Source organism: Alosa pseudoharengus, unplaced genomic scaffold (genome assembly GCF_046254945.1).
Source record: "Alosa pseudoharengus isolate Yale_2024_CS ecotype anadromous, Long Island Sound unplaced genomic scaffold, YU_APseudo_1.1 YU_APseudo_1.1_scf_18, whole genome shotgun sequence".
In the NCBI taxonomy this organism is placed as follows: domain Eukaryota; kingdom Metazoa; phylum Chordata; class Actinopteri; order Clupeiformes; family Clupeidae; genus Alosa; species Alosa pseudoharengus.
The window spans coordinates 352126-379523 of NW_027468650.1; the positions used below are offsets into that span (position 1 = coordinate 352126).

Sequence of the window (27398 nt, forward strand, 5' to 3'; positions counted from 1 at the left end):
AAGACGAAGGCGTCATGAGTTGACCCAGGCCACCTCGCTACTAAATGTCTGATCAGCATGTTATGGTCTCCTATTGCCTGAATATTGATCGCGTGGTATCCTTTACGGCAAACGTACGTAGCTTCATCCTCTTTGGGCGCTTTAATTGGAAATAACGATCCGTCCACCAGTCCTATAACACCAGGCATCCTTGACTGTTCATAGAACGCTTCCTTGATAATGTGGAGTTCATCATCCGTTGGAAACTTGATGTAACGTCGCGCTAATCCACCAATGGCTTTTGCCACCTCTGTTAAGTTACGCGACACTGCAGGTTGGGAAAGTTTACCTATATCGGCTATTTCGCTCTGAAAGTCACCTTTTGCGAAAAGTCTCAGCGCATTTGTCAGCTGTATGACAACAGGCAGAGCCCCATGACGGCGCGTCGGCCTCCTCAAAAAAGGTCGTAGCTCCTCGGCCAAACCCAGGATCATGGCCCGGGGAAGCCTGTACCGGCTTACAAGTGTTGTATCGTCGAAACGTAAAACATCGTTGGGATCACTCAAAAGCCTTTCTACAAATATATTTCGCCGATCACCATTTGGCCTAGCCCGTCTATTTTCATTTTGCTGCGCTACATGTAACAATAGAGCTGCCATCTCGCTTATTTGTAACAGTAATTTGACAGTTAGGAGAGCTGATGGGTCATCCTAAAGTTAGGACAGTTTATTTAGGATTTTGGTAACTTAGGATATTTCTGTAATACACATTTCCTATCTGGAGTTAAGATAAGAAACTGACTTTAGGATCGGCCATTCTGTAATGACTTTTTTCCTAAATCCGATCCTAACCCTTGTTACCGTAGTTACCAAACAGATAAGATAGGATTTTCGAGTTAGGAAGTTTCTGTAATACGCCCCCTGATCAGCAAAATAGAGCCCATTCTGTTGCTAGGGCAATATGCACTGCAGATCAACACAATGTAAACAAAGCAGTGCCAGCCTACAATTTCCACATTGCTCTTGCAGGTCAGTAATGTATATACTTCTAATCAGACTAAAGGTAGTCAGTAATGTATATACTTCTTCTAATCAGACTAAAGGTAGTCAGTAATGTATATACTTCTAATCAAGAATATGTTTGAGGATAAATTGCAAATGATTGTACCGGAAGGTCAATGGTGGAGTCCTGCATTTCAGACAGTTGATTGGCGGTAGCCTCATTGGATGGGTGCGTGGACTTCCAATAAGCTTCAAGATAGTCGGCCATGTGCTCACACGCATCCTCCAGCTGATTCTCATCCAGAATGATGTCAAACATCTCCTGCAGGGGGCGCAACACATGGCAGAATGATGTCAAACATCTCCTGTGCACAACACATGGCAGAGGCCAAGGGGCATGAGCATGCCAGCATTGCAGTCAATATGAAAAAAATTATCTTAAAGAGAAAAGCATTTTATAATACACACAAAAGCACACACACACTCTCTCTCACACACACACACACACACAGTGGCACTCACCGTGGGGCATTGAGCAAGTTTGTCAGCGGCGACCATCTGCACATTGAGATGTTTGGCTTGGGACTTCCCTCTGGATTTAATCAGTCTCTGAAGAACCTGAACACACACACATAAACTGACCCTCACATCCATATCTGTGCAAGGTACAGGTCAACACACACACAAACAGACCCTCACATCCATATATGTGCAAGGTACAGGTCAACACACACACAAACAGACACTCATATCCATATCTGTGTAAGGTACAGGTCAACACACACATAAACAGACCCTCACATCCATATCTGTGCAAGGTACAGGTCGACACACACATAAACAGACACTCACATCCATATCTGTGCAAGGTACAGGGGCCTGTACTACGAAGCGGGGTTACTGGCTTATCTGGGTAACTTCGAGAATAACTTGATCACGTGTGGCGTTACTTCTCGATTAGCCCATACTGCGAAAGGTGGATAGGTTTTAACCGAAGTATGCTGCCATGTCAATTTACGCTGCATCTAAAACCTGCTCCGAGCAGGTTATGGTCTTGTTTTACTCAAGGTTTCCGTTTAACCACACCCTTTATAAGTGCCACCCCTCCACTAACAACTTCTCCTGAGACAATGTCTGCATACCTGGATGATCCATATGACATTGGAGCGCAAATCGTGAGGGGCTCTCTTCGCAGGGCGAGGGTTTTTAGAGACCGCCAGAATCCACTGGCATTACCGGACGATATTCTTTATGAAAGATATAGATTCTCAGCCGAGGGAATTTGTTATCATTGTCAGCTGATCGAGGCAGACGTTTCTCACCTGATGTAGCAGTGCTCTTACGATAGAGCCTTATGAATGTGCCTTTCGTTGAGATATTTTTTCAGTGGACAATTATTCCATCGGTGATGCTGAACATCTGATCTGAGCAAGAATACTGTAGGCCTATGTCCGAAAATAAATCGGACATGCTTAACATCTGGGCAAGAATACTGTATGTCCGAAAATAAATCGGACATACAGTAGCCTAATACATTAAAATCACCATTTTAACATAACACTTGATTGTCATATTACCCTGCACATAAAGGCTGCACATTTCCACAGCACCAGGATCCGACCGAATACCTCCCTCAACCCCTTCCATAATCGGCCTTCCACTATTATTTGCGATGGCCAACTCCTCTGCTACTGTAAAACACTCTGGTGCCTTTCCTCCTACAGTAGTGTTCAAAGACACCTTTTTCTTGTTAGCTGTAAAACAGAGGCCAAGTGAAGGCTATAAGCATACAACATATTTTCATAATTAAGAAATATTAATGCAATCTATAACTATATAAACCTACCATTCTGAATAATGTTTTTGTGTTTCATTTTCTGCTGCCATGTGTGTTTGGCACTGGTGTTACATCTGGAATGTCCACAGGATTAGGCTAAATCAGTCAATGGGGGCTACTTAAACTTTCAATTATCCTTATTAATCTATATGCCCACTTCTGAATTGTGTTGCATCTGTAGGCCTTTTTATGAACTCAAAATAGGCAATTTAATTATTTCAACTCATTTCAGACATTCCGCAAGCTATTCATCTTCCGTAACACATATTTGAGGAACATGTGGAAATAAAACTTTACTTTTAGGCATTTAGGCTACCCGATCTGCAATACGTTGCTAACAACCTTGCCTTGCTTTGTTTGCTGCCGATGTATTTGATTTTTGTTGTAGAGTGGGTTTTAATTCCTCGTAACTTGTCATAATAATTGTGCATTCCTCATCCGTAAAAATAAGGTGATCGCGTCATCATTAAAAGTGGTGACTTGCGCTGCAACCCGCCCCTTTTATGTGAACGCGCACAAACTCCAAATAGGTTAAAGCGATGGTTCGGAGTAATTTCACCCCACCCAAACACCCTCCCAGAACCTTTTTTCCCTTGGTCGAACCCTGGTTGAGTAGCGCTGTCAGAAACGAATGACGTTCTGCAGTCGTAATGGAACCAACTTTTATCTCGTAAATTACCCCACTAATAATGCCCTGAATGGTACGAAACTTCTACAGTAGTACAACTATGACCTTTAGTCCAAAAACGAGGCATTAGAAAGTTGCAAGTGCAAGTTGTAAGTGCACCAGGAGTTTTAAGGAGTTTATTTAAATAACACTTGCCTCTGCATCTGCTACTATACCGCTGCGTCGACGTTTCTTCCGTGATTTGGGAAAAGCCCGTAAAAGTCCTGGCAGGAAGCAAGCATAAGGATGTAGATCCAGGAATGCACTAATATTTTGTTCGTAGCCCAGTTTGCAACAATTATTAGTTAACACTAAGTTGTAAACACTTCAGAAAAAAAATATTAAAAACTGGATATACCAAAAAACGTTGATGTAATCGCTTCCTGCCAGGACTTTTACGGGCTTTTCTCAAATCACGGAAGAAACGTCGACGCAGCGGTATAGTAGCAGATGCAGAGGCAAGTGTTATTTAAATAAACTCCTTAAAACTCCGTAGTTGTACGGGAAACGCACCCCAGATCAGCTTGTAGGCCATTAGTAATCTGTTTATTTTATTTTATGAAGCCTATACAGTAGATCACTTGCCACATTCTCACTTTCAATAGACAGATGCAATAGCCATTGGTCAAGTATTGAGTATAAAGCAATTAAGATAGTAGCCTATACAAAGAGTACTTCATACTATCATAACAATTTGTTAAAACGACTAGCATTTAGCAACTTGACAAAACACTGGATTAAATATCGTAGGCACAGGAGAAAACTTGTACATCCATTGGCCCGTGGGGAGATCACATGCCAGTTGCCTCTCCCTTCAGTGCTATGACTCTGTTGATGACTTTGTCCAGATGGTTTATGTATTTATTGCAACGTTCGGCTGTGAGTTTGTTTCACCAAAAAAACTCTATTGCAGATGTCAATGCGTCTTGGGTTTGGCCTCACAGCAGAGGCTAAGACAGCTATGACCCACGTTTTGGTTTCATATATTAATTTGCCCTACTTATTGACTGCAATATAGTCAATTGACTGCTTGACAGGTTATTTTCATTTTTCTGTACAATAAACAAATATATCTTCTTTATGCCGCAGAATTACGCACTTGGCCAGCCTATAGAACGGGCACATTTTGGAGAGAATAGAGACTGTACGCACGTAAGAATCTGTAGGCTATATATGGCTGGTTACCAGCAAACAATGTTTAATGCATTAACTCAAGACGTCAAACGTTTTCTAAACAATACAAACAGAAAGGATGCAGCAGGCAGCAAATGTAGAAGAGTAATTTCCAGTGGAAGAACAAAATGCTGAATGAAGCCCAAAGATATGAAGGCATATCTGGCAAGTTGTTATTTTTTGAAGACGTAAATGGTTGGGCTATAGGCCTAGTTTGCAAGAAGGAGACATAAAGCGTGAGCATGCCACACTATCCACAGCTGTGGTAGCGGGGGGTAGGAGGATTACTGTTAGCGCAGGATTTATATAAAATTCTTCAACAGAAGGCCTGCCTCGAATGCAGGCTTGCCCAAAAAAAAGGCCTGTGGTTTGCGCAGCCTACAATAAGTAGGTCTTAGTGAGTTAGGAGTCCTCTCGACTTCTTTTAAGCTGTCTCAGAGGTGGAAAGTTGCGTTTGTTGGGGGCAGGGCCGGATTAACAATTCATAGACCCTTGGGAACAAATGTCTGATGGCCAACGTGCCAGCCAACGTGAATCGGGCGGTCAGTTAATAGGCCTATCGTGAATTTGTATTGCCATTTAAAGGCACAATGTGTCTTTTTTGTGAACTTTTGAAGTGTAATGCATTCAAAAATCAACTATAGATATCAATAGAATGTAAAGAAATAACACTACTGACATTTTCTAATCGAAGAATATGCATATCATTGCAGAGATCTCATCCAGAATTAGCGTGCTAACCGACTAGCCCCGGGTCGTCCAGTCTTGCAATACCAGTTTATGTCTGAGGTGGCGACAGGGAGTAACATACCGGCCAAACCGTCTTCAGTGCAGCCCAGAGCAGTCGAGAAAGAGACAACGCAATTACGCACGCTCTGCTCCCACCCCCTCCTGCTCCTCCCCTCCCCCACGGAGTTCAAGTTCTACAGTGAAGTGTAGGCTACTGCGAGAATGGCCGAAAGTTCTAGGAAGAGGCCGAAGAGACCTCCATCGCCTCCAGCTAAAAAAAACTCGATCTGAGGCGAAAAGAATATCAGATGGGAAGCAAGCAAATACACGTTAATCTAGGGAGTGCTTTCCACCGATGGAGACAGCTTGGATAGCAAGGAGATGCAGTTCGATTCTGAACTTGCGACATTTCTTCTTGACTGGTAAGTAAACATCTGTTAAACATAATTCATAATTTTGATTAAGCAAAGGAGATATTGTAGAATTAGCTCTCGAGCTACTAAGTAATGTTTGTCAGCTGTAGATTGCGGTAAATTGACTTTGTTCGATCGCCATTGCTAACGTTACCAACCTAGCGATAGCGTCCTTGCTGCATAATCAGTTTGCCAAATACTATTATTTGTACGTGACCCAAGTTTTGTGTCCTACACAATACATAGTGTAATGTTCCAATATGCAATAAATACATTTTGATATTGGTGAATGTTCACTGGCTTGTGGTCTCGCTAATGAATGATGTTGGCAGCATAAGATACTAAAATTACAACTAATGCTAGCTCTACACGATTAGGATAACTTTCAGATACGTTAGAATACTATCCTCTATCTCCGGTAACGTTATAAGTTGCTTAGATTGTGTCGGGCCTGTTGCAAAATAGCATCACCATTTTCCTTTGAAGCTCTTCAAACATGTCTTTATCACAATATACCCATGTGTGTGTTTGTATCTGTTTTCACAGGATCAGATCACCTCTTCATTTCCTGTGGCTCATCAACATGAAGCCTGACTCCTTAGCCCAACTTCTTGCTGTTGAAGACTATCCATGTGCCCAGCTGCTTCCCTCCTGCCTCATATTCCATTCATGTTGTTGCACTTGGTAGATGTAAAGTTTATTCCTGTCTTGTAGTTTTATAATAAATACCAAGAATCAGGATTTGTGAAACATTGGTTGTGCCTGAAAGTGTTCTTTGATCAAGATTGGTATACTAGCATCATGCTTTTCTCTCCTGTTCCTGACTTCTTAGAATCTATTTGTTGTTAAAGAGTCGTTTAAACTAATGTAATTTCAAGTAGTAGCTTTGGCTCTTGACATTTGTGCCCATAGTTTTAAATATGAACTCATAGCCTAAAGGTGCAAAGGAAAAGATGAACATACCATTTTAGTCATAATTCAGGTATTCTTTATGTTACATGAAATGTAGCCACTGTGCTCTTAGAAAGTTTTATTGTTAGTTGTAGAGGATGATTGTGTAAGGAATAACGTTCTGTAAGGCGGTCATTATCGTGGCATATGTCCCGACAGTGATGCAGCGAGTTTCACTTTCCTTGACATTCTCTGGTTATAGCACTTAGCAACGGTCCCTGTACTGTTCTCTCCAGGTCTGGGACTGACACTAGACACCCAGGCCTTTTCTTCTTTGCCTGGCCCTTACGTTTGCCCACTCTTGTCTGACTCGATGCAGGGGGGATGTAATCTTCGTCGTCAGTCTCCATCCATACAATCGCTATTACACGCAGGCTAGGCCTAGCCTTTGCTAAGACTCGCTTGCCAAATGCCGCTAGCAAATTTGTATTTATTTCTCAAATATCTCATTACCAACAATACCAGTGTGAAAAGCAAAACGTTAATAAAAACTGTTATATGTAGTGATCGGGTAAGGGTGAGCCGCTTGAAGAAGACATTTTCCGGATTTAGGAGTTTTTTTTTCTAGGCGGCGACCATAGACACAGAGACATTCTCTGATAGACACATAGGGATAGACAGTAGCGAAGACGGAGGGAGGAGGAGAGGAGGGCATGGGCAATGTGCGTTTCGTCGTTTCTACCACTAGCAAATCATTGTGACATCATTGTTTTCCTACATGCTGCCCCCAACTGGATTGGCGTGTGGAGTGTGAATTAAATAAAACGAAATCCTGACGGATTGTGCCTTTAAGGCAAGAGCGCATCTGTGAGGCCAAGCCTCACCAAGTAGCCTGTTTGTTTACAACTAACATTACATTTAATTAAACTGCTTATAGGCTATGCCGAAATAGTTTCAACATTTTGAATATCAGTGTCGGGTGAATTAGGAAATGTTCTCAAAGTAGCCTTATGGCTGAAAGCTGCTTGGGATCCCCCCTGTCAAGCAATAACCATACAAAAAGTTAAAAACAGATGACATGATGCGCGTCACTGACATAATGCACAAATAATAATATTCCAATATATTCGAATTTTAGAGGGGATATTCGAACGTCATTTTTGAGCAATTTTGACAGCCCTAGTCCAATGTAGGCTACGCCAATCGTCTATTAACACCTTCCACCTAACCCCGGTGAGTGGGGGTCGCTATAATGCGTCTGAAATAGCACCATTGAGTACAGAGTGCGAATAATTGGGGGGTACTGCTCCTTCACTTCTTCTGACCATCACGATCCATTACCATATCAATCCCCACCGTGATCGCCAAGTGCAACATGTGTTGTGCAACACACATACAAGGTCTAAACATGCGACAAACTGATAATCAGTAGGCTACAGAATATCTCATCGTTCTTATACTGTATATCCAAAAGAGAACTGTTTTGATCAACTCTGCCCTCTGCCCTCATCGTGTCGTCTCCCTGCGGCCTGCTCACGGCTTTTATCCTGTGCCTCTCCTGTCTGCTGGGTACCCCTTTACTTAACACATATGAACAGTGTATAAAACCTAACTGCACCTACACTTTTAATGTAATTGTTTGTAGATAGAAAATAGTTTCGTTAAGATATCAGGGTTCTCAGATGAAACTACATTTATTCAACTAAAAATAGGAAATAATAGAATGCAAAAACAATACCAACCAATTAAAAACAAATTCAAATACTAGCACATATTTAGCCTAGGCTACTTGGGTCTTTTTATGTTTCCACAGGTTTCACTGATATTATGTAGGCTTAGCTACATCAGACCCTCTGTGTAATATAAAAACACAGGATCTGTGCCAAACTAATTTCAAAAGGGCACAATAATTTATTCAAGATAAAATGAGAATGGACACCTAGGCTATGGAGTTCATCTCCTTGGAAATGACAATCGATTTCACCTCACCACAATGTAAAGGTTTATTTAAATAGAGAATTACGTTGCTAACTAACCTTGGTAACTAACCAAGGTCCACTTTACTAGCCTCAGTGGGTAAGTAAGTAGCAGGTAAGTAGCCAGTAATTCAATGTATGAGGTGACATGAGTTATGAAAGAACAAGCACGTTTATAAATGAAGGTTGTAAAATAACACATTTTCAACAAGCTAGACGTCAGTTAGCAACTTACATTTACCCATGCACGTCAGCAGCAAACCGAATTTAGCCTACTGGAGGAATTTACTTAGTGTTTTGTCATTCAATGTTGACACTTGCTCAGTTGCTTCTAGCGCCACAGTGGTCAAAAATGGTACGGTCCACAATAGGGGTTTCTGAAATCGCTTTACATTAAAATATTTCTACAGTGAAAACAGGAGTTGACTTGTATTGTAACTGTAATTATATTTTTTCACAATATCAGAAAAAATATCTGACCCCCCCAAAACTGATATTTCTGTCTATATGACAAGCGTATCTCGCGGTTGCATCCATTACAAACAAACATGCAATGTGAACGTCTGGGATTGGGGAGAGCACTAAAATCTCTACTGAATAAGCACGGTCAAGCCTTTAAATGAAAAACATAGCCTGACGAGCCAGACCCACATTAAAATGTAGGGTCTGGGCACTCACCGTTCGCAGTGCTCAGTCCGAGGGGCGGGATAATCAGTTGTCTTTCAAATTCCCTCTGCATGCAATAGGACAGCGGCACCGCATGCGTTTCCCACCAACTGAGCTAGTTGGCTAGTTCAAACATTTGCCAACTTAATAAAAGCTTAACTCGTGTCACACTGTTCGCCAGCAGCAACATCTTATTTGTTTTCAAGTCGCAGGGAATTCAACCCAAACCGTTGCAACTCTGCCATCAATAATTATTATAAGCCCACCTAACAACTCTATACACGATTTCATTGGCCTGATTAAGTTTCGATTTCTGGAGCTCACAAGCCAACGGAGAATTGCTAGACTAGCCCTGGGCGCATCTAGATTTCTAGGCTATGAAAAACACTCTTTAATAATCAAAAAAATAAACGCTAATGAAGTAAACTTGTGACCATCAAAAATCGTTTATCGTCTGTAACTCTGTAATAACAGGACGTAACAGGAAGGCATTTGGTTGAGCAACGGAGGTTAATATTAGCCTGACGTAGTCATACTCAATTCTAGTCAGAATTTGAGTCTGATACTGCTCCATAGAGCTGTGATTATGGGGCGTGTTTCAAACGAACCAGGAAAAAAAATGCCTCTGCACTCAATTGGATAGACCTACAACCAATAAGAGCAACGGAGTGTGTGACGTATGTTAAGCGACGCATAGTTGTTGTCAACAGAACTCAACTGCACGCTGGAAAAGAAGTAGCCTAGAATAAGAAGATGAGCGTGAACGATTTTTGCCGGTGTTGCAAAAAGAATGTAAGGATACAAGGAGTCATTCAACACACGAACCTCATTTTTGAGAAAAACAATAAAGGCGAATGCACATACGAACAAGTTCTCCGTTTAGGATTACAACTCTACAAAACGTCAAATAAATCGCATCGCATTTGTCGGTCCTGTCAGAACGTTATAACACGGTTGGAACGCGACATGCTTGTGTTAAAAAAATGGGCAGACGACGAAGGAGACCAGCCTGAAGAACCGTCTTCATCTGAGGCATCAGAGAAAAGAGACCGGGAGCCTACTCCTTCCAAGACGCCCAGGACTCTGAAGAAGTTCTGCCCCAATCCGTCAACTCCAACCGGTACAAAAACGCGAAGAAGCATTACAGAGGTAAGGTTGTTAATACATTTCTACTTCTTATGATATGACTATGAGAATAACCTCGATTGCCAAGTTTCACATGAGTTAATAGTTAGTCATGATTATTGTCCAATGTGATAAACACTGTGCATTCCCACACTCCTCATTTCCGTGTAATCTATCTATGATTAAATCATCTAGTCATATTTTGACATGGTAGCCTAGTGTGTATTCTGGAAGCCAGCCCGAATTTGAGTGTAGTGTGAGCAAATGTTACCAGGATAAACTTGCACCTGATGTGTAAGTTGGCCTCTGTCACTTTGTCAATATTTAGAAACTTCATTTTGTAATGGACTAGCATGTTATCCAACCCCCACTCTGTGCTCTGCACCTCTGTGGGGGGTGGGCAGTGTTTCTCTGACAAGGCACAGAGTATCTTGTTGTGATCAGCTCTGGAATTCCTTGTAGTGTGTCCCAACCCCCACTTCTGTGCTCTGCACCTCTGTGGGGGGTGGGTACCTCTGTGGGGGGTGGCCAGTGTTCCACTGACCTTGCTCTGACCTGCTCAGCAATTGCATCTGGTGTCACCATATTTAACAGTCTGTATATTTCAATGTATTGTCAATGCACATTATACTTATTAGGCTACACTGTAATTCTTCACACTGATACATTATCTTATATTTCAGGTTGTCACCCATTTCCCATCACAGACTGTTGCCAAGGTATGTCCTCCAGAAGATGCCTCAATAGTGAACAGCATCAATAAGAAAAAATGGGCAACAGCTGCAAAGTTAATGTTGAAGCATAAACACCTAGTTGAGGAAATAAAGGTGCACATCCTGGAGCTAATAAGCAACGAATGCAAACATATCTGTAATCCAAACAACGGTTTCATCCTGTGGAAGTCATCTCCGGATGATCTGAAAGCCTTTTCATTTACCAGCTTAGAGGCAGACCTAAAACGTTTTTCACCATTCCTCTTCTCAATTCTCACAACTGTCACCAACCACTCTAAAACTGCAACTTGTGCAGCAGCTTCCATTGCTTTGAGAGGAAGAGAAGCACACCTGTCAGCCTTTGCATACTACCTATGTAGTATTCTACATTATGGTGGGGCGAAAAAAGCAGTGTTTGAAAGACTGAGCAAAATGGCCATAACAACAACTCACCAAAATTCTGTAGAGAAGCAGAAGGAGTTGGCACTCCTATGTGGTGGGTCTCTAAAAATGTTAAAGGTCCAGAATGAAGTTTTCCTGAACTCTGAAGCGGAAGGAAACATTGATGTTGGTCAGAGAGTGGACTCCAGCGAAGACCAAAGCACAAGTGATCCGAAGGAGCCACTTAACATGGAAGAGCTTCACTTGTCAGGTGAGATGACAAATGACCAATATATAGAAACACAACAAGCACATCAAATTCTGTGTCGTCTTGAATGTTATGTGTCTATGTATTGATTAATGCTACTACTACTACTACTAGTAATAATAATAATAATAAGTCTTTGTTTTTAAATTGTTATTACTTTTTTCTTTTCCTGCAGATGACATGGCTACGCTACCTTTCAACAGTTTAAGTGACTCTGAAGCAGCAGAGCTAGGCTTGAGCTCCTCGGCTTCTCCGATCACCCACCCCACTCCTCCACAAACATACTCCATAATATTTGACAATTTGGACTTTTTCATGCGCGCACATCATCAGTCCACCCACCACAGCAATAAATCCATACACTGGATTCATCATATTGCAGTCCAAGATAGAATCTCAACATATCACCTTAGCAATGACAGACCGGACTGTGACATCCTTCAGTACGACCTCTGCAACTCACTCCCCGGACCAGAAATCCAAGACTATATGCGACGTGAGTTCATTGTTCTTGGAAGCCGCATCCTTACCGAGTACCTGGCTGTTTTTAAACCCTTCAAGATATTAGTGGTTCACCACATGCCACATCAATATACAGAGGACATGGCTAAGTGCTCCACTGATGTAAGTAATGAGTTAAATCTGTAAAATACAACTAAATACACATAATTTCAACTCAAACATTACTGCAATGTCATCTGTTTTTTTTATTCTCAAAGTACCCTCTGGGACTGCTCTTCAAGGACGAAAACAAAACGTCAGATTTGGTGGACACACTTCGCCACCTTCAGAAAGAGTAAGAATAAAATCAGGCTCCACTGTCACTCTTTGGCAGGAGAAGGGCTGTATTGAAACGTATAATTCCCCCGTTTGTGTGTAATCCATTTAGGTATGTGCCAAAGGGACCAGACGGGTTGTCAAATGTATTAGTCGGAGGTGACCGGCTGACCGAGGGGAACTGCAGAAACATACAATGGGCCTTCTCAGATGGTGCTACAAAGGAAGACCGACTGGAAGGTCTCATCTTTAAGTTTGAGGACTGGCATGCCATCAGAAACCTCTTTGAAGTGAGTAACTATAGAATGATGTTGATTAGTAACAAAATAAAAGTATCACACCACTACTTTAGATGATTTTGAGATAGATTACTTGAAGGGCTTGTGTGTGAAGTTATGTTTATCCTTTGTTAATCACAAGTCTTCAATGTTGTTTAAGATCTATCATCGGATTTTCTATGATGGTGCATCCTCAAAAGACCATGGCACACTTCTTGCCAACATGACGAAGTTGAGGTACAACGTCTGCTATCTGCAATACCATGAATACATACATTGTACAATTATTACTGTTGTTTTAACCGTCCACTTTGTCATCACATTATGCTTGTCTTTACAGTCTAAACAATATTGTTGTTAACTACAGTGATTATAAGTACTCTGTGTTGACCATGCTTTCCACAGTTCTTTCACAGAAATCCAGTCTGGATATTTCATGAATTGGGTTGTTATGGGATGGGGAACACAGTACTGCTATCATGAACGCAGCTGTGCTGTTCTCCGTATGGTATGTTTTCAACTTAATGCATGTTTTCACTAACTGTGTGTGGGCATTTGAGGCTTTTCAAGATAGTTGATGGTTAGTTGGTTAGTTTCAGCAGTGCTAAAGAGCACACTGGACGCACAATATTCTTATTGTACCTGTGCGAAAGACTGTTTTTAACACATTAACATATGAGCATGCGGGCGTGTGCGTGAGCGTGTGTGTGAGCGTGTGTGTGTGTGTGAGCGTGTGTGTGAGTGTGTGCGTGTGTGTGAGCGAAGTAGTGGTAGCATAGAGGTTAAGGACCTGTTCGGCATGCAAAAAAGTTGTGGGTTCAATGCCCTTAGTCATTATCCTTGTCATATAATTGACATAATAAATGACTGGATGAAAGCGTCTGCTACATTAATAAATGTAAATGTCTGTGAGAGATGGAAAGAATAACACTGAGAAAACTATGTCAACCATTCGCTAAACTATGTATTTCTGTTACATAGGTGCAGCAATGCTAAACAAGGTCCTCATGCAGCTTACAATGCCTATAAGGAATTTGTGCATAAGGACACCACTGCACTCTTCCTAGCTGCTGCAATGGAACTCTTTGGGTTGCAGGATGTGACAGGTAAATTGGCACTTGGCATCACATTCATAGTTTAGAACTAGCATTTATCACATCAATACATGTATCTATATGTTACTGCTGTAAAATGTAATTGTCAAAATTGTACACTTTGATAAAAGTTAGTATCCAATATTATAACCATGACTTATATCTCTGCATTTACACTGCTGGTGGTTAGAAGTTAAACATTTTATTCTGTGCTAACAGAAATTCCAGATGGGTTTGTCCCGCTGGATGTTAACAACGGATTGCCACAACTGAAGAGGAGCTGGCTGCATGAGAAGGTTGGGCAGGTTGTGGACACCTTTGTCATGATGACGGGCGTGACAGAAGCTGCAACTCAAAGGCAGGCTACGACACAGCAGAGGCAGCAGTTTCCGTGTCGTGCAGACGGGTGTGGCAATATGTATGTATACGCCAAGGCAAGGGAAACACATGAGAAGAAGAAGCATGGTCTTGTGGCTCCATCAGACTCTTCTTCAGAAAATGTGAGTCCGACGAACCAAGACCACCAAAAACATCACGCAGAAGCCAGACTTGGCTTTGGGTTCTTCCTGCTAGACCTGCAGGATGCAGTGAGGGAAGGGGATGGTGAAAGGCTGATGAGACTGTACAAAGTTGCCCTGCTTTTCTACAAAGCGTACGGGCACAGCCAGTATGCCTATAGCACCTTCCTTCTGACACTGCAGATAAATGTCACTCTGTCCCCACGCATGGCACACAGTGTGACATGGAACAGATTTTGGAATGGCAGAGGGAGAAAGGGGAAAAATATTCCACTTGACCTCCACCTGGAACATCTAAACAATTTTCTCAAATCATTTATGAGAGGCTTGGGACCAAACATGTCAGAAATGTCAGCAGCCAGAATCAGTAGGTCCATTGGCATCGTCAAGGAGCTAATGGACAAAACGGACACAGAGCTGGAGCTGACAAGGCCGACTGGCATTCATCATGTGGCCCGAGAACAGGAGGACGTTTTAACACTGGTCAATGTTTTCAGGGAGACACAACTTTTCAAAAATCACCCAGGCAGGCAGTATCATGCATTCCCAAATTTCCAGAGAAACTTATTGGCAAAGCTAAATTACCAGGAGTTATGGAGGTGGATGAAGTCCAAAATAATGGACTGGCGAAATGTGCCTATTTAAATAGCAATGTAAATGTGAAATGTAAAATGGTGATGGTAATTTGTAAATAGTGTTTTCATAAATGACAATGTAAATAATTTATTTTTAATATAATAGTTTATAATAGTAGCATCCACATTCTTGAAACCTTTATTTTTGTGTGTTTTCTTATTGGTTGTATGTTCAAAGTTCAGAGTATATCTTCAAACATTACCTATTAAGTGTAGATATTAAAAATCTTTAATGACATGTCTTATTGTTTGTCTATTAAATGCAGAAACATCACCAACCAGTAGAGAAGTATAAACAATTTAAATTTTATTCAAAAACATGAATGTAACAGGTAAAAAAAAAAGTATTTGCACAACAACAGAACCCTGAAGCTAGAAGTTTGAGCCTGAATTTGAAGCTAGTCTGAGATCTTCAACATTGACAAGCCTGATTCCAAGCTACTTGGTGATGATTGTATCTCATCCTCATCCTCGTCATCAAAGTAACCAGTGTAATCCATGTCAACCTGAACACGGTCATCCTGAACCACACTGTCATCAAACAAATTCGTTTGACTCTGTTCGATGTCATCAAAAACCTCATGCAGAATTCGTAGTATCTCTTTTGCATGTTCCAGTTTGAATGTAGGGAGATTGTGGATAATGAAGTCCAGGTCAAATATCTGTGTGCACTGTTCTAAAACCGCATCAATGAGTTCATCTCCAAAACCAGTGCAGGCTGTGTCGACTGTGTAAAGTGGTATGTTTGTATGGTCCTGAAGTAAACTACTCCTGTAAGTTTGTAGCAGTTCCCTGATCAAAAGTTTGTCCTCAGGTGTGACCATTCTGTGTTTGTGGTGTGATGAAACCTCCCCTTGAAAGTGTTCATATTTGGGGATTGGCTCCCCACAACCTTCAGGTTCACAAGAACAAACAGAATGGCAGTGAGTGCAGCACAGATGTCCTGGATGAACAGATGTGGTGTGTTCCTCGAAATGGCAGTACAAAGCTTTCCGCAGACAACTAGTGACTCCAGTCTCAAGTACCGTCTTAACTGCTGGGTCAAGCTTTGTATGCTGTTTGACAGCATAAACAATCGCATGTGCCTGCAACCCACCTCTGCCTGCCCTCCCGACCTGCTGAACCATGGCTTCCACATCATCTGGCAACCCATACATAACAATGTGTGATACGTTGGGAAAATTTAGGCCCATCCCAAGAGCTGTTGTTGCCACCACAACTCGGCAGCTACCCTGTCCACTCAGAGATGATAGCACTCTGTTCTTATTCTGAGGGAGTGTCTGGCTGTGGAACATGCCTATAAGCAGGTTTTCAACCTTTTTCTCAGGGTCTCGGTCAACCCAGGAATCTTCACCGAGTTCTCCCTTCAAATGGCAGAACACTCTGCCAACTGCCTTCACGGTTTTGCAGTAGATAATTACTGGCAACATGGAGATACCTTTTTCTTTCACATCCCTCACAATCCAGTGTAGGCACTCCAGTGTATGGCCAGGTACTTTAATCAGACCCAGTCTGATGTTTGTTCTGTTTGGGCTCAGAGCCAAAATGATTGGATTGTCCATCTGAAGCTGTTTCATAACCCTGGCTCTGGATTCCCGATCAGCAGAAGCAGTCAATGCCAGCACAGGTGTACCTGGAATATATAGCAGTACAAAAAGCAACCAATAAGTAACAGTAAAAATAAGAAATGAGTAGTATCATTTAGTACTTTTTAATGACTGTACTGACATCTAAAAAGAATACATCACTTATAAGGGGTACAGTGACTACCAATATGGGTATGGTGCTTGAGTACATAAAGCAACACCCAAATGAATGGTCAATTTGCATCTGAATGGGCAACCAGTTGGCCACTTGGCCAGTGCGAATGCAAATGAAAAACCGGTTTTGGGGGAGAGTGGTTAGTGTTTAGAAGTGGACAGGTTCCTGTAATGCAACTGATTTCAATTAAAGTGGTGAATTACACTATGTGTAGAAAACATCGAAGACAGAACATGCAGTAAGTCTACTGTTTTGTACTTACCAGCTTTAACTAAGGATCTAAGTTCTCCCAACTTGGCAAAGCTGTCGCGAAATGGCGTCTGCCCTTTTGCAGCCTGACCCCTGATAGGAAAAAAAAGAGTAACCTACATTAGAATGTTTTAACAGCTAGTTATTTCGCTACAATCACACTAACATTAAGATTGTACCAAGTCTGAATTAGCGAACGTACAACGTTACCTACTATGTTTACAACATGGGATTCATATCACGACATTGCGAGTTATTTACTAAGTCAGACAGTCAGATTATCTCTTACCATTTGTAAGTTAGATGAACTTCGTCCACGACGATACCCATAACGTTGGCTTGAAAAACATCGGAGCCTAGCATGTCCCTCCACTTGTTGTTCAGCAGCCAGGATTCCGGGCTTCCGAAAAGGAGCTGGCAACGACCGCTGGCTATATCCACCTCGTCGTTCACGCCGAGTTGCATCGCCGTGATGCCCATTTCAGTTGCTTCTTTCACTTGGTCCTCCATGAGTGCGACCAAAGGAGAAACAACAATGACCAATGGGTTTTCATTGTGTCCCATCTTCTTAGCGACCAACGGAGCCAGCTGATAAATTAAACTTTTGCCGAATCCCGTAGGAAGGACGCCAAAAACATCTTTCTTTTCAACAAATGCCTTGATCGCGTTTCTCTGTTCCTCTTTTAAAATTAATTTGCTGTCGATATCTTCTAGAACAGACCTAATAGCAGAATCTACACACCTCAACTCTCCAGCGGCAGCCATCGTTGTTGTAAACGAATTCAACCCAAGCGCGCTTTGGTGACGTGGTTGATTACGTTACTGTTGATCATCTGTCCATCATCGTATAAAGCCCGCCCTGACAATTTGATTGGCCCGCCAGATATTGGGCGAGCATACTCGCGCTACTATTGAGCAATGCCAGACCGAACTTCCCGACCTCAAACGTTGTGGGCGGGACTAAGTTCGGAATGGCACCCAGGCTAGGTTAATATGCTCTATATTTTGTCCAAATGATGTCTGTCTATCATCGTTGCACTCGGAGAAAACCAGAATGTTTAATTTGTCCTGTGTTTCTTCTACGGCTGCAAACGGGATTCACTCGCAGTTAACCAAATATTTCTTTATTAGGGCAGGGCAGGCATATTTCTAGCTAACTAAACCAGTCTGCTAAAGTCTGTAGTTAAGTTTGTGTAGGGTTTTCCAGGCTCCATTTCTTTTTACGAGACACCCTGCTCACTTGAGACATCTGCCGGTTGTTTGGGTTGTTGCAGCGCCTTTGCAGCGTCACTGGAAAAATACAAATTAAAGTCGCGTGATACCGCATGATCCCACGCACGGACCGCGAGGGAAGCTGGCCAAGTCGGAGCACTGCCCACTGTATAAAACAAAAACTGTCTGCGGGCTACTGCAGGCACACCTGGGAATTTTTGAGACCGAAGTGTGTTTATTTATTGAATTGGTGGAATGCTGTTACATAGTGAATATAGGAAGACTTGGCCTTTAAAATCCCTGTAAATTAAATGGAAATCTCAATATCTGTTTATAAAAATCATTCAGCCTTACCACACTCATTCAGCCTTACCACACTCATTCAAGCCTGCTCCAGTCTGATCATGTGTGTGTGTGCAGGAAGGTGTTCAGGGTTCTAAATGAACACCCGCCAACCCGCCAAATGCGGGTTAAAATTCATTTTGGCGGGTGTTAATAAAAACGTAGTAGCCGGTTCGGCCGGTGATGCATGAAGCATTACGTGCATGATACATAAGGCTCTGCTCTCGGTCTGTCCCCCTGGCAGTACTTCCTTCATTTCCCATGACCACTGTGCCGTAATGCTACGTGATGATGTTTCATACGCCCTTTGGCTGCGCGCAGTTTGCCAGCGCGAGAGATGATGGAAACGAACCAGAAAACTCAAGGAATTAGAAGAACGAACGGAGCCAGAGCAGGGAGCATAGACTGAAAGAGGAGGAGTTAGCCAGTAAAGTAAAGTAAAAAGTAGGCTACATAACACATGTACATAACACAAATACATAACACGTTAGGAAATATTAACGCAATTAACGCATTGTGTTTACCTATTTCCTTTGTGGGGGGCTGATGTCATGTAGCGGAGTCCGCAAAACCTGAAGCAGCTAGATCGTTTATTTTATTGTCTATGGAGTCAGCTGAAGATGGAGAGGAACGTGAGGAGCTTGTATAGGCGAAAATTATCCCTTTTTAAAAAGTTGCCTGATCAGTGATCACCACCACCACACGCATCACGCACTGTGCATAGGGCACCGAGAGACAGAGGAGGGACCAACATGCTACTCCATTTAATTGAGAACGCTCTGAGCACGCACAAGAGGGAGAGAAAACGAGTGGCAGCTTCCAGCTGGTTTGTCATTGTTGATGATAATTGATATCAACTTTTTATTAAGTTAAGATTAAACTAAATGCGGCGTCAGTTGGAACAGATTTATGGGGGCGAGAAGATGAATGAAGCAGGGGATGAGGATATCATCAGAGAAATAGATAGATAGATAGATAGATAGATATCCCAAACATGAAATTAAGTGTTTGCACTTTCTGTGTATATTTTGTGGTATATATTCATGCCAACAATGTTAATAAAATGATCAAATGCATTCATTGACACTCATCTCATAAACTCACAATTCTATTATTTTCACCGAATAAAATTGGCTAGTAGAAATTCTGATTGGCTAGTAACTTTAAAAGGTTACCAGCCACATTGGCTGGTGATCAAAAAAGTTAATTTAGAACCCTGAAGGTGTTGCGTGTGTGTGTGCAGGAATGTGTTGCATGTGTGTGTGCAGGAATGTGTTGCATGTTTGTGTGCATTTACTTTTCGTGTTGGTGTGTGTACCTTTGGAGAAGATATTTTGACGTAAACTAGGATGGGTGCCAGTGAGGTTTTGCTGAGCTGAGTCGGGTGGTTGATCGTATCCGCATCCAGCACCACCAACTGCAGCGTCCTGGCCAGCTCAAAGATGCGCTCAATCTCGCTCTGTACCTCCGCTAACACACACACACACACAGACAATATCACCCATTTGAGAAGTGTGTGTGTGTGCATGTATGTGTGACCACCCATTAGAGAAGTGTGTGTGTGAGAGTGAGTGTGTGTGTGTGTGTATGCATGTGTGTGTGTTTGTGTGTGTGACCACCCATTAGAGAAGTGTGTGTGTGTGACCACCCATTAGAGAAGTGTGTGTGTGTGTATGCATGTGTGTGTGTGTGACCACCCATTAACGTACACATTTCATTAGCTAAGCTGGGCTAGCCTTTCTGTAAATGTGTGAAACGTAGACATTTCTGTATCTCTCTGACTTGAACATAATATGCCATTTGTCAGGGTGTTCGTAAAATGATAATATTCTAGCTGAAGTAGCCTAGTGGTCTCCTCTTCCTCTGGCAACGCAGCGGCAGGAAATACTTGAACCCAAGTAGTATAAACTACAATATCCGTCAGTTAGGATGCTGAAACCCTGTTTTTAATGCTGCATAACACAATAGCAGCTAAACTATAACTATATACACTACTTCAATAATTTCTGTTATTTTACGCATATATTTAATTTGCGGGAGTGCAGTGAACCATCTGTTTCTCCCGCAAACGCACCTCTCTCATCCACCCTGGCCCTCTAGTCTAATCTAGACTCACCCAGGAGTGTGATGGAGTGTGTGTGTGACTCACCCAGGAGTGTGTTGGAGTGTGTGTGTGACTCACCCAGGTTGGAGCGTGCATTTGAGCGCTCTATGATGGCATGTTTGGTGGGGTTGTTTAGAACAGAGCGCTTTGCAAGAGAAATATCTGCAGTCACACGAGTGATTGAGATCCTGATGATGGTAGATAGAGGGATAGAGAGAGGGAAAGTGGAGGGATAGAGAGAGGGGAGATGGAGGGGAAGAAGTAACAGAAGAAGAGAAGAAAAAAGAAGAACAATTCTGACATTACAGACATTGCAACTATGGGTGCAAAATGGCACAAACACACACACACAAACATATTATACATACACACAAACACACACACACACACAAATATTATACATACACACACAAACACACACACACAAACATATTATACATACACACACACACATATTATACATACACACACACGCGCACACACAAACATATTATACACACACACTCACACAAACACACACAAGCACATTATACATACACACTCACACAAACACACACACACATATACACAAACATATTCATACATACACACAAGCACACAAACACATACACACAAACATATTATACATACACACACATACAAACAAACATATTCATACATACACACACACAAACATATTCATACATACACACACACACACACACATATTATACATACACACACACACGCGCACACACACACAAACATATTATACACACACACTCACACAAACACACACAAGCACATTATACATACACACTCACACAAACACACACACACATATACACAAACATATTCATACATACACACAAGCACACAAACACATACACACAAACATATTCATACATACACACTCACACAAACACACACACAAACATATTCATTCATACACACACACAAACATATTCATACATACACACACACACAAACATATTCATTCATACACACACACACACACAAACATATTCATTCATACACACACACACACACACACTACCCCGGCGTCATTACTCACCGTCCTTCAAATCTGTGTTTTAAAAAATCAAAAAGTGCTTTCTGCATCATATCAGTAACCTGCAAAAATAAGAGAATACACTCTGCTCACCTAACAAGCCCTAATACACACTGAATGTCACGCACAGAAAATCACTTAGAGTGTGCATGTGAGATGTGTGTGTGTATGTGAGGTGTGTGTGAGAGGTGTGTGTGTATGTGAGGTGTGTGTGTGTCAGTGTTGCGCGGACCGTCCGAAATTAAGCGGTCAACCGCGGATGACCGCGGTTATGAGTCATATAAAAAATATTTTAATGATATTCGGGTCATTTGCGGCCAGGTCAGTTAAAATTAATTAAATATATCTATTTTAAAAAATACTTGAAGTATCACGAGAAGGCTAGCATCAATATTTAACTCATAATTGCTCTTCAAAGACATCATTGGTTGAAGCATAGACCTACTTGCCACATAGGTGGAGACTAGAGATGGAGACACTAAAGAAGCTGAAGACGCGAGAAGTTAAAATAATAAAGACACCCCTCCAGGAAAAGCCATATATGGGAAATAAGAAGATGACAGTAGTGCAAGTTATGTTCTATGTCAGGGATTCCCAAACTGTGGTACGCGTACCCCCGGTGGTACGCGAGCTGCTGCTAGGGGGTACGCGAGATGAAAAGGGCTATGGCGGACAGGTGTAAAATGAAAATTTTAAATCTTTTGTAATTAATTCATGAATAAATACATAATTTCGAATCAGGTCATAATGATATGGAAACATGAAATTAAAGGATATCATTTATAAACTCTGTATGTGTTCATCAAAAAAAGGGCAGCTTATTAAACATGACGCCTGGAATAGCTAATAGAATGCGTTACTTTTGAATGCGTTGGATGGTCCGTGGTCGGTGGGGGGAAAGTTATAACAGGCTTTTGAAAACAACAAAAACAGAAAGGAGGGAAGGAGCAAAGCTAGGAGTTATTTCAGATGGGCAAGAAAGGTAACATTAAGCTAGGCTTTACATTTAACAAACTAAAGGTAGCCTAAGTTTAGCCTTTCTAGGCTGTATAGCCTAATGTTGTCCAAACGAATACATCCTTGTCAGGCGTTGTTGTAGGCCTATTATAAGATATTGTATGTGGATGTAGTTAGGCTACTATGCAGGCTACTTTTCATAACTTTTTAACTGACCAAATGCACGCACCTAAAACCAGGAAACGGACAAATATTGTCAACGCAGGGGGGGGGGGGGGTTATGTGTTTATGTGTCGGATGGTGGGGGTACGCGAGCCGAGTCGGAATGTAGGCGGTGGTACGCGGGGGATAAAGTTTGGGAACCGCTGTTCTATGTACTTCTTACGAAGCCATTTAAAAGTATGACAGCCACAAAACAGGCATGACCAACATACAGTAACTTGTCACAAATGCGGCACTGGTAGACTAAGCCATCCCAGCCAAACTGAGTAAATGCCAGACCTCAAGCAAGCAATAGATAGATACTCAATAACCAACTCTTCTCTTAGGAGTGCTGGTCGTCAAGGAGTGCTACTTCACTTTTTCTGCCAAGTAGCTGCACTTCGGCTCAAGGAAAAAGTCACTTAAAGATATGGCTAAACTCAACTACAGTAGTGACTATGGTTGAAGTCTTGCCAAAGATTCCAAAGGCACACTGTTTGATACAATTAAAAAGCCTTTAATATAATGGGCTAACGCGTTGCGACTAGTGTCTTCTTCAGAGCCTAAACACTGACTAATTCCCAAGTCCCTATAACAAAGAGAAGGTGCAGGCAATTAAGTAGGACTAAGTGGCAGGTGCTTAGACTCCACCTATCAGTCAATTATTGGTGCACCATGTCACACATAAAAACATCATACATACATCAAGTTAAAAACAATTATACTACTTTTGAGGACTACAATAATTATTTCATACGGGCTACAAAAAACGGTTCACCTTGAAATATTCAGATAAGCTTAAAGAGAATGGAAAAATAAGCATTTCATATAGGACGAACTATGTCTCCCTCTTGTGGCCATTTTGTACATATTTCTTATTCTACCCAAATATTTTTTAAAAGATAGTTAACATTGTAAACATTGAGTTACCTATATGTTAGCCTATATAACCTATATTAAAGGCTTTTTAATTGTATCAAGCAGTGTGCCTTTGGAATCTTTGGCAAGACTTCAACCATAGTCACTACTGTAGTTGAGTTTAGCCATATCTTTAAGCAAGCAATAGATAGCTTTATATACTGACCTGGAACAGCTTTTTTGGAATAGGTACAAGACCTATTGACAAGTCGCTAAGTAAAATAATGCTGATACTTTGCCACCTGCCCATGTTAAACTTTTAGCCTACAGCCGTGAGCAGGTGAATTTCCCCTTGGGGATCAATAAAGTATCTATCTCTATCTATCTAGGTAGCTTGACGAGCCAGACCCACATTGCTGCCGCTAGGGTGCATCTAGATTTCTAGGCTAGTGAGCAGGTGGCTGCAGGCATAAATGTTATGGCACACAGGCTACACAGCCATATCTACCAGTACGTATAGGCCATATAGGTTTGTGCATGCATAAAAGTTACTTTGGTTCATTGTGTCTGTGACTTTAAACAGTGTGTGTGATTCAGTAAAGCTTTGTGCTTCATTCAGCCAACCAGTTCTTATGCTAACGTTTTGACCAGCAATGTATCTCTCTTGCCTACCTTGCTGCCTTCACCATTTCTGTTTTCGAAGGAAAAATGTATGTCCATGGCCTTGAAATCTTGTCTTAGTGTTTCGCTAATCCTTTGCTGGTTGCGTGTGTGCTTGCACTCTTATTCTCATTCTCTCTCCTGCGCAAACATTATGTCCTGCATGCCTAGTTGCGTGTTGTTCTACTGCATAAAGTTTCACAAATAAATTAGTTTGTTTTACAGAAATGGCCTACTGTCACACTGCATGGTAGGCTATAACCAAAACCAAGGTGTGTGTGTGTATGTGAGGTGTGTGTGTATGTGAGGTGTGTGTGTGTGTGTGTGTGTATGTGTGTGTGTGTGTGTGTGCTGTATGTGAGGTGTGTGTGTGTGTTAGGGGTGTAACGGTTCATGTATTCGTATTGAACCGAAACGGTGCGGGCGTCACGGTTCGGTGCATGAATTTACACGGAGAATACACGGTATAAAAATACATAAAACTCGTGTGCGGATTACGCAAGAGTTACGGGAGTTCTTTAGCGACACCTAACGCTAATCTGTAGCCTCGCCTTAGCTCTGATTGGCGCCTATGGTTTTTTTTGTCAGGTCGTCTCGTTGGTCGAGTCAGTCAGTCATTAGCAGCACTAAGGTGGCGACCCACAAGAGTTAGAGGATCCGCTGGTCTCTTTAAGATCGCAAGTTTGAGAACTTCAGTTACAGTAGTACAGGCGAGAGAGTGGTGGATAAGATGAAACTGTGTGCCGGCGTTGTTCAGCAGTTGTTATATGGTATGTGAGTGGAAATATATGCTACACATATTCGAAGCCATCACCCAGATGATGATGTAGGCTACCAATCACTGAAACGAGAAAAAAAAAAAATCCCATGCGCTTCAGCAGCCTTTTGATACACATACAAATAGGGCCAAAACCTATGGCTTAAATTAAATGATTTCGTAATGAAAGAAAGCTATGTAAATTGTGTGGTAATTACCTTTATGTTGGGGTAACTTCTCACATGAGGAGCTGGTAGTGTTTAGTGCATAGACAGTAAAAGAAAGTGACAACGCTAACTAGGCTAATAAACAAACCATGCTACGGTGAGTTAACATAGACTGTATTTATAGAACAGTCTATGTGAGTTAACGTCGAAGGGCAAAGTCACGTGACTTCTAGTTGTAGTCTGTTTATGAAATGAAAGGAGCAATTTCGTTTTTTAAAATAAGGCAAAATAGTGTGATATTTTCACAGTTAGTAGGCTTGATTATTACTGTACACACACTGAAAATATTGAGGCAAATTGTAGACCCTTCCATATACAACTAAACACAGATGTTGAAGGTCTTGCTTGTGGATTTTTAAAAATCATTATTGTATGTCATTTGCACTTTCAGAAATAAGAGATGCTGTAGGCCTATTTTCAGTTTTATAGCTGATTGTCTTATTTTGTTTACAAGTTACAGATGGAGTCTGGGTACTTATTGTACTGTTTAGCCTACATCTTACACACTTCAGGCTGTTGCAGATAGCTCAGGGAAGAGACTGTATGACACTAGGTGGTACAGCCTGAGACATGCACAATAAAAAAAATTGCTTTCTGCATTTTTGTTTTGCTTTTCCCTCCATTGTACCGAAGTCGTACCGAACCGTGATGTCCGAACCAAGGTATGAACCGAACCGTGACTTCTGTGTACCGTTACACCCCTAGTGTGTGTGCATGTGAGGTGTGTGTGTGTGTGTGTGTGTGTGTGTGTGTGTGTGTGCATGTGAGGTGTGTGTGTGTGTGTGTGTGTGTGTGTGTGTGTGCATGTGAGGTGTGTGTGTGTGTGTGTGTGTGTGAGGTGTGTGTGTGCTTGTGGTGTGTGTGTGTGTGAGTGTGTGTGTGTGTGTGTGTGTGTATGTGCATGTGAGGTGTGTGTGTGTGTGTGTGCATGTGAGGTGTGTGTGTGCATGTGAGGTGTGTGTGTGTGTGTGTGCATGTGAGGTGTGTGTGTGTGTGTGTGTGTGTGTGTGTGTGTGTGCATGTGAGGTGTGTGTGTGCGTGTGTGTGTGTGTGCATGTGAGGTGTGTGTGTGTGTGTGCATGTGAGGTGTGTGTGTGTGCGTGTGTGTGTGCATGTGAGGTGTGTGTGTGTGTGCATGTGAGGTGTGTGTGTGCGTGTGTGTGTGTGTGTGTGCATGTGAGGTGTGTGTGTGTGTGGGGTAGGGTGTGTGTGTGTGTGTGTGCATGTGAGGTGTGTGTGTGGGGTGTGTGTGTGTGTGTGGGGTGTGTGTGTGTGTGTGTGTGGGGTGTGTGTGTGCATGTGAGGTGTGTGTGTGAGTGTGTGCATGTGAGGTGCATGTGAGGTGTGTGCATGTGAGGTGTGTGTGCTTTACCTCGTAACCTTTAAGAGATGGCCCCACCAGCACCACTGGCCTCATGGAAGGAACAACATCGTAAGGAGGAATGTGCTCTGACTGTCAACACACACACACACACACACACACACAACAACATCGTAAGGAGGAATGTGCTCTGACTGTCAACACACACACACACACACACACACAACAACATCGTAAGGAGGAATGTGCTCTGACTGTCAACACACACACACACACACACACACACACAACAACATCGTAAGGAGGAATGTGCTCTGACTGTCAACACACACACACACACACACACACAACATCGTAAGGAGGAATGTGCTCTGACTGTTAACACACACACACACACACACACACACACAACATCGTAAGGAGGAATGTGCTCTGACTGTCAACACACACACACACACACACACACACACACACACAACATCGTAAAGAGGAATGTGCTCTGACTGTCAACACACACACACACAACATCGTAAGGAGGAATGTGCTCTGACTGTCAACACACACACACACACACACA

At 42.1% G+C, this 27398-nt stretch overlaps 3 protein-coding genes across 4 annotated transcripts in view; 1 reads left to right on the forward strand and 2 right to left on the reverse strand.

Moving 5' to 3' along the window:
- cacnb2a (calcium channel, voltage-dependent, beta 2a) overlaps positions 1-27398 on the reverse strand; it is a 95936-nt gene that overhangs the window by 10232 nt on the left and 58306 nt on the right. Inside the window, exons 7-12 of the mRNA XM_076290023.1 lie at positions 26873-26953; positions 21844-21902; positions 20868-20977; positions 20004-20155; positions 1503-1598; positions 1147-1302 (exon numbers count right to left, since the gene is read on the reverse strand). Coding sequence (XP_076146138.1) covers positions 1147-1302; positions 1503-1598; positions 20004-20155; positions 20868-20977; positions 21844-21902; positions 26873-26953 — 654 coding nt within the window. The remainder of the gene's footprint in view (positions 1-1146; positions 1303-1502; positions 1599-20003; positions 20156-20867; positions 20978-21843; positions 21903-26872; positions 26954-27398) is intronic.
- LOC143130802 (uncharacterized) lies at positions 9904-15250 on the forward strand. 2 transcript variants are annotated; one of them, XM_076290020.1, is made up of 9 exons: positions 10000-10481; positions 11141-11822; positions 11995-12443; positions 12539-12615; positions 12709-12886; positions 13035-13111; positions 13280-13382; positions 13856-13980; positions 14188-15250. In XM_076290020.1, the coding sequence occupies exons 1-8, from the start codon at positions 10086-10088 to the stop codon at positions 13868-13870; spliced, it is 1977 nt and encodes a 658-aa protein (XP_076146135.1). In that variant the 5' UTR covers positions 10000-10085; the 3' UTR covers positions 13871-13980; positions 14188-15250. The 2 variants fall into 2 exon arrangements, with proteins under 2 accessions (XP_076146134.1, XP_076146135.1); XM_076290019.1 differs by lacking the exons at positions 13856-13980; positions 14188-15250 and having other exon boundaries at positions 9904-10481; positions 13035-13366.
- Positions 15454-18095, reverse strand: LOC143130803 (putative ATP-dependent DNA helicase Q1). The gene is made up of 3 exons (XM_076290021.1): positions 17421-18095; positions 17145-17224; positions 15454-16754 (listed from the first exon to the last, which is right to left on the reverse strand). The coding sequence occupies exons 1-3, from the start codon at positions 17894-17896 to the stop codon at positions 15520-15522; spliced, it is 1791 nt and encodes a 596-aa protein (XP_076146136.1). The 5' UTR covers positions 17897-18095; the 3' UTR covers positions 15454-15519.

Bases quoted from the DNA above. Each gene is read 5' to 3' on its own strand.
- LOC143130802 (XM_076290019.1), top strand. From the start codon at position 10,086: ATGAGCGTGAACGATTTTTGCCGGTGTTGCAAAAAGAATGTAAGGATA. The intron at 11,823-11,994 runs GTGAGATGACAA...CTTTTCCTGCAG, and splicing joins GGAAGAGCTTCACTTGTCAG to ATGACATGGCTACGCTACCT. The intron at 12,616-12,708 runs GTAAGAATAAAA...TAATCCATTTAG, and splicing joins CTTCGCCACCTTCAGAAAGA to GTATGTGCCAAAGGGACCAG.
- LOC143130803 (XM_076290021.1), bottom strand. From the start codon at position 17,896: ATGGCTGCCGCTGGAGAGTTGAGGTGTGTAGATTCTGCTATTAGGTCT. The intron at 17,225-17,420 runs GTAAGAGATAAT...TTTTCCTATCAG, and splicing joins GTTCATCTAACTTACAAATG to GGGTCAGGCTGCAAAAGGGC. The intron at 16,755-17,144 runs GTAAGTACAAAA...TATATATTCCAG, and splicing joins TAGATCCTTAGTTAAAGCTG to GTACACCTGTGCTGGCATTG.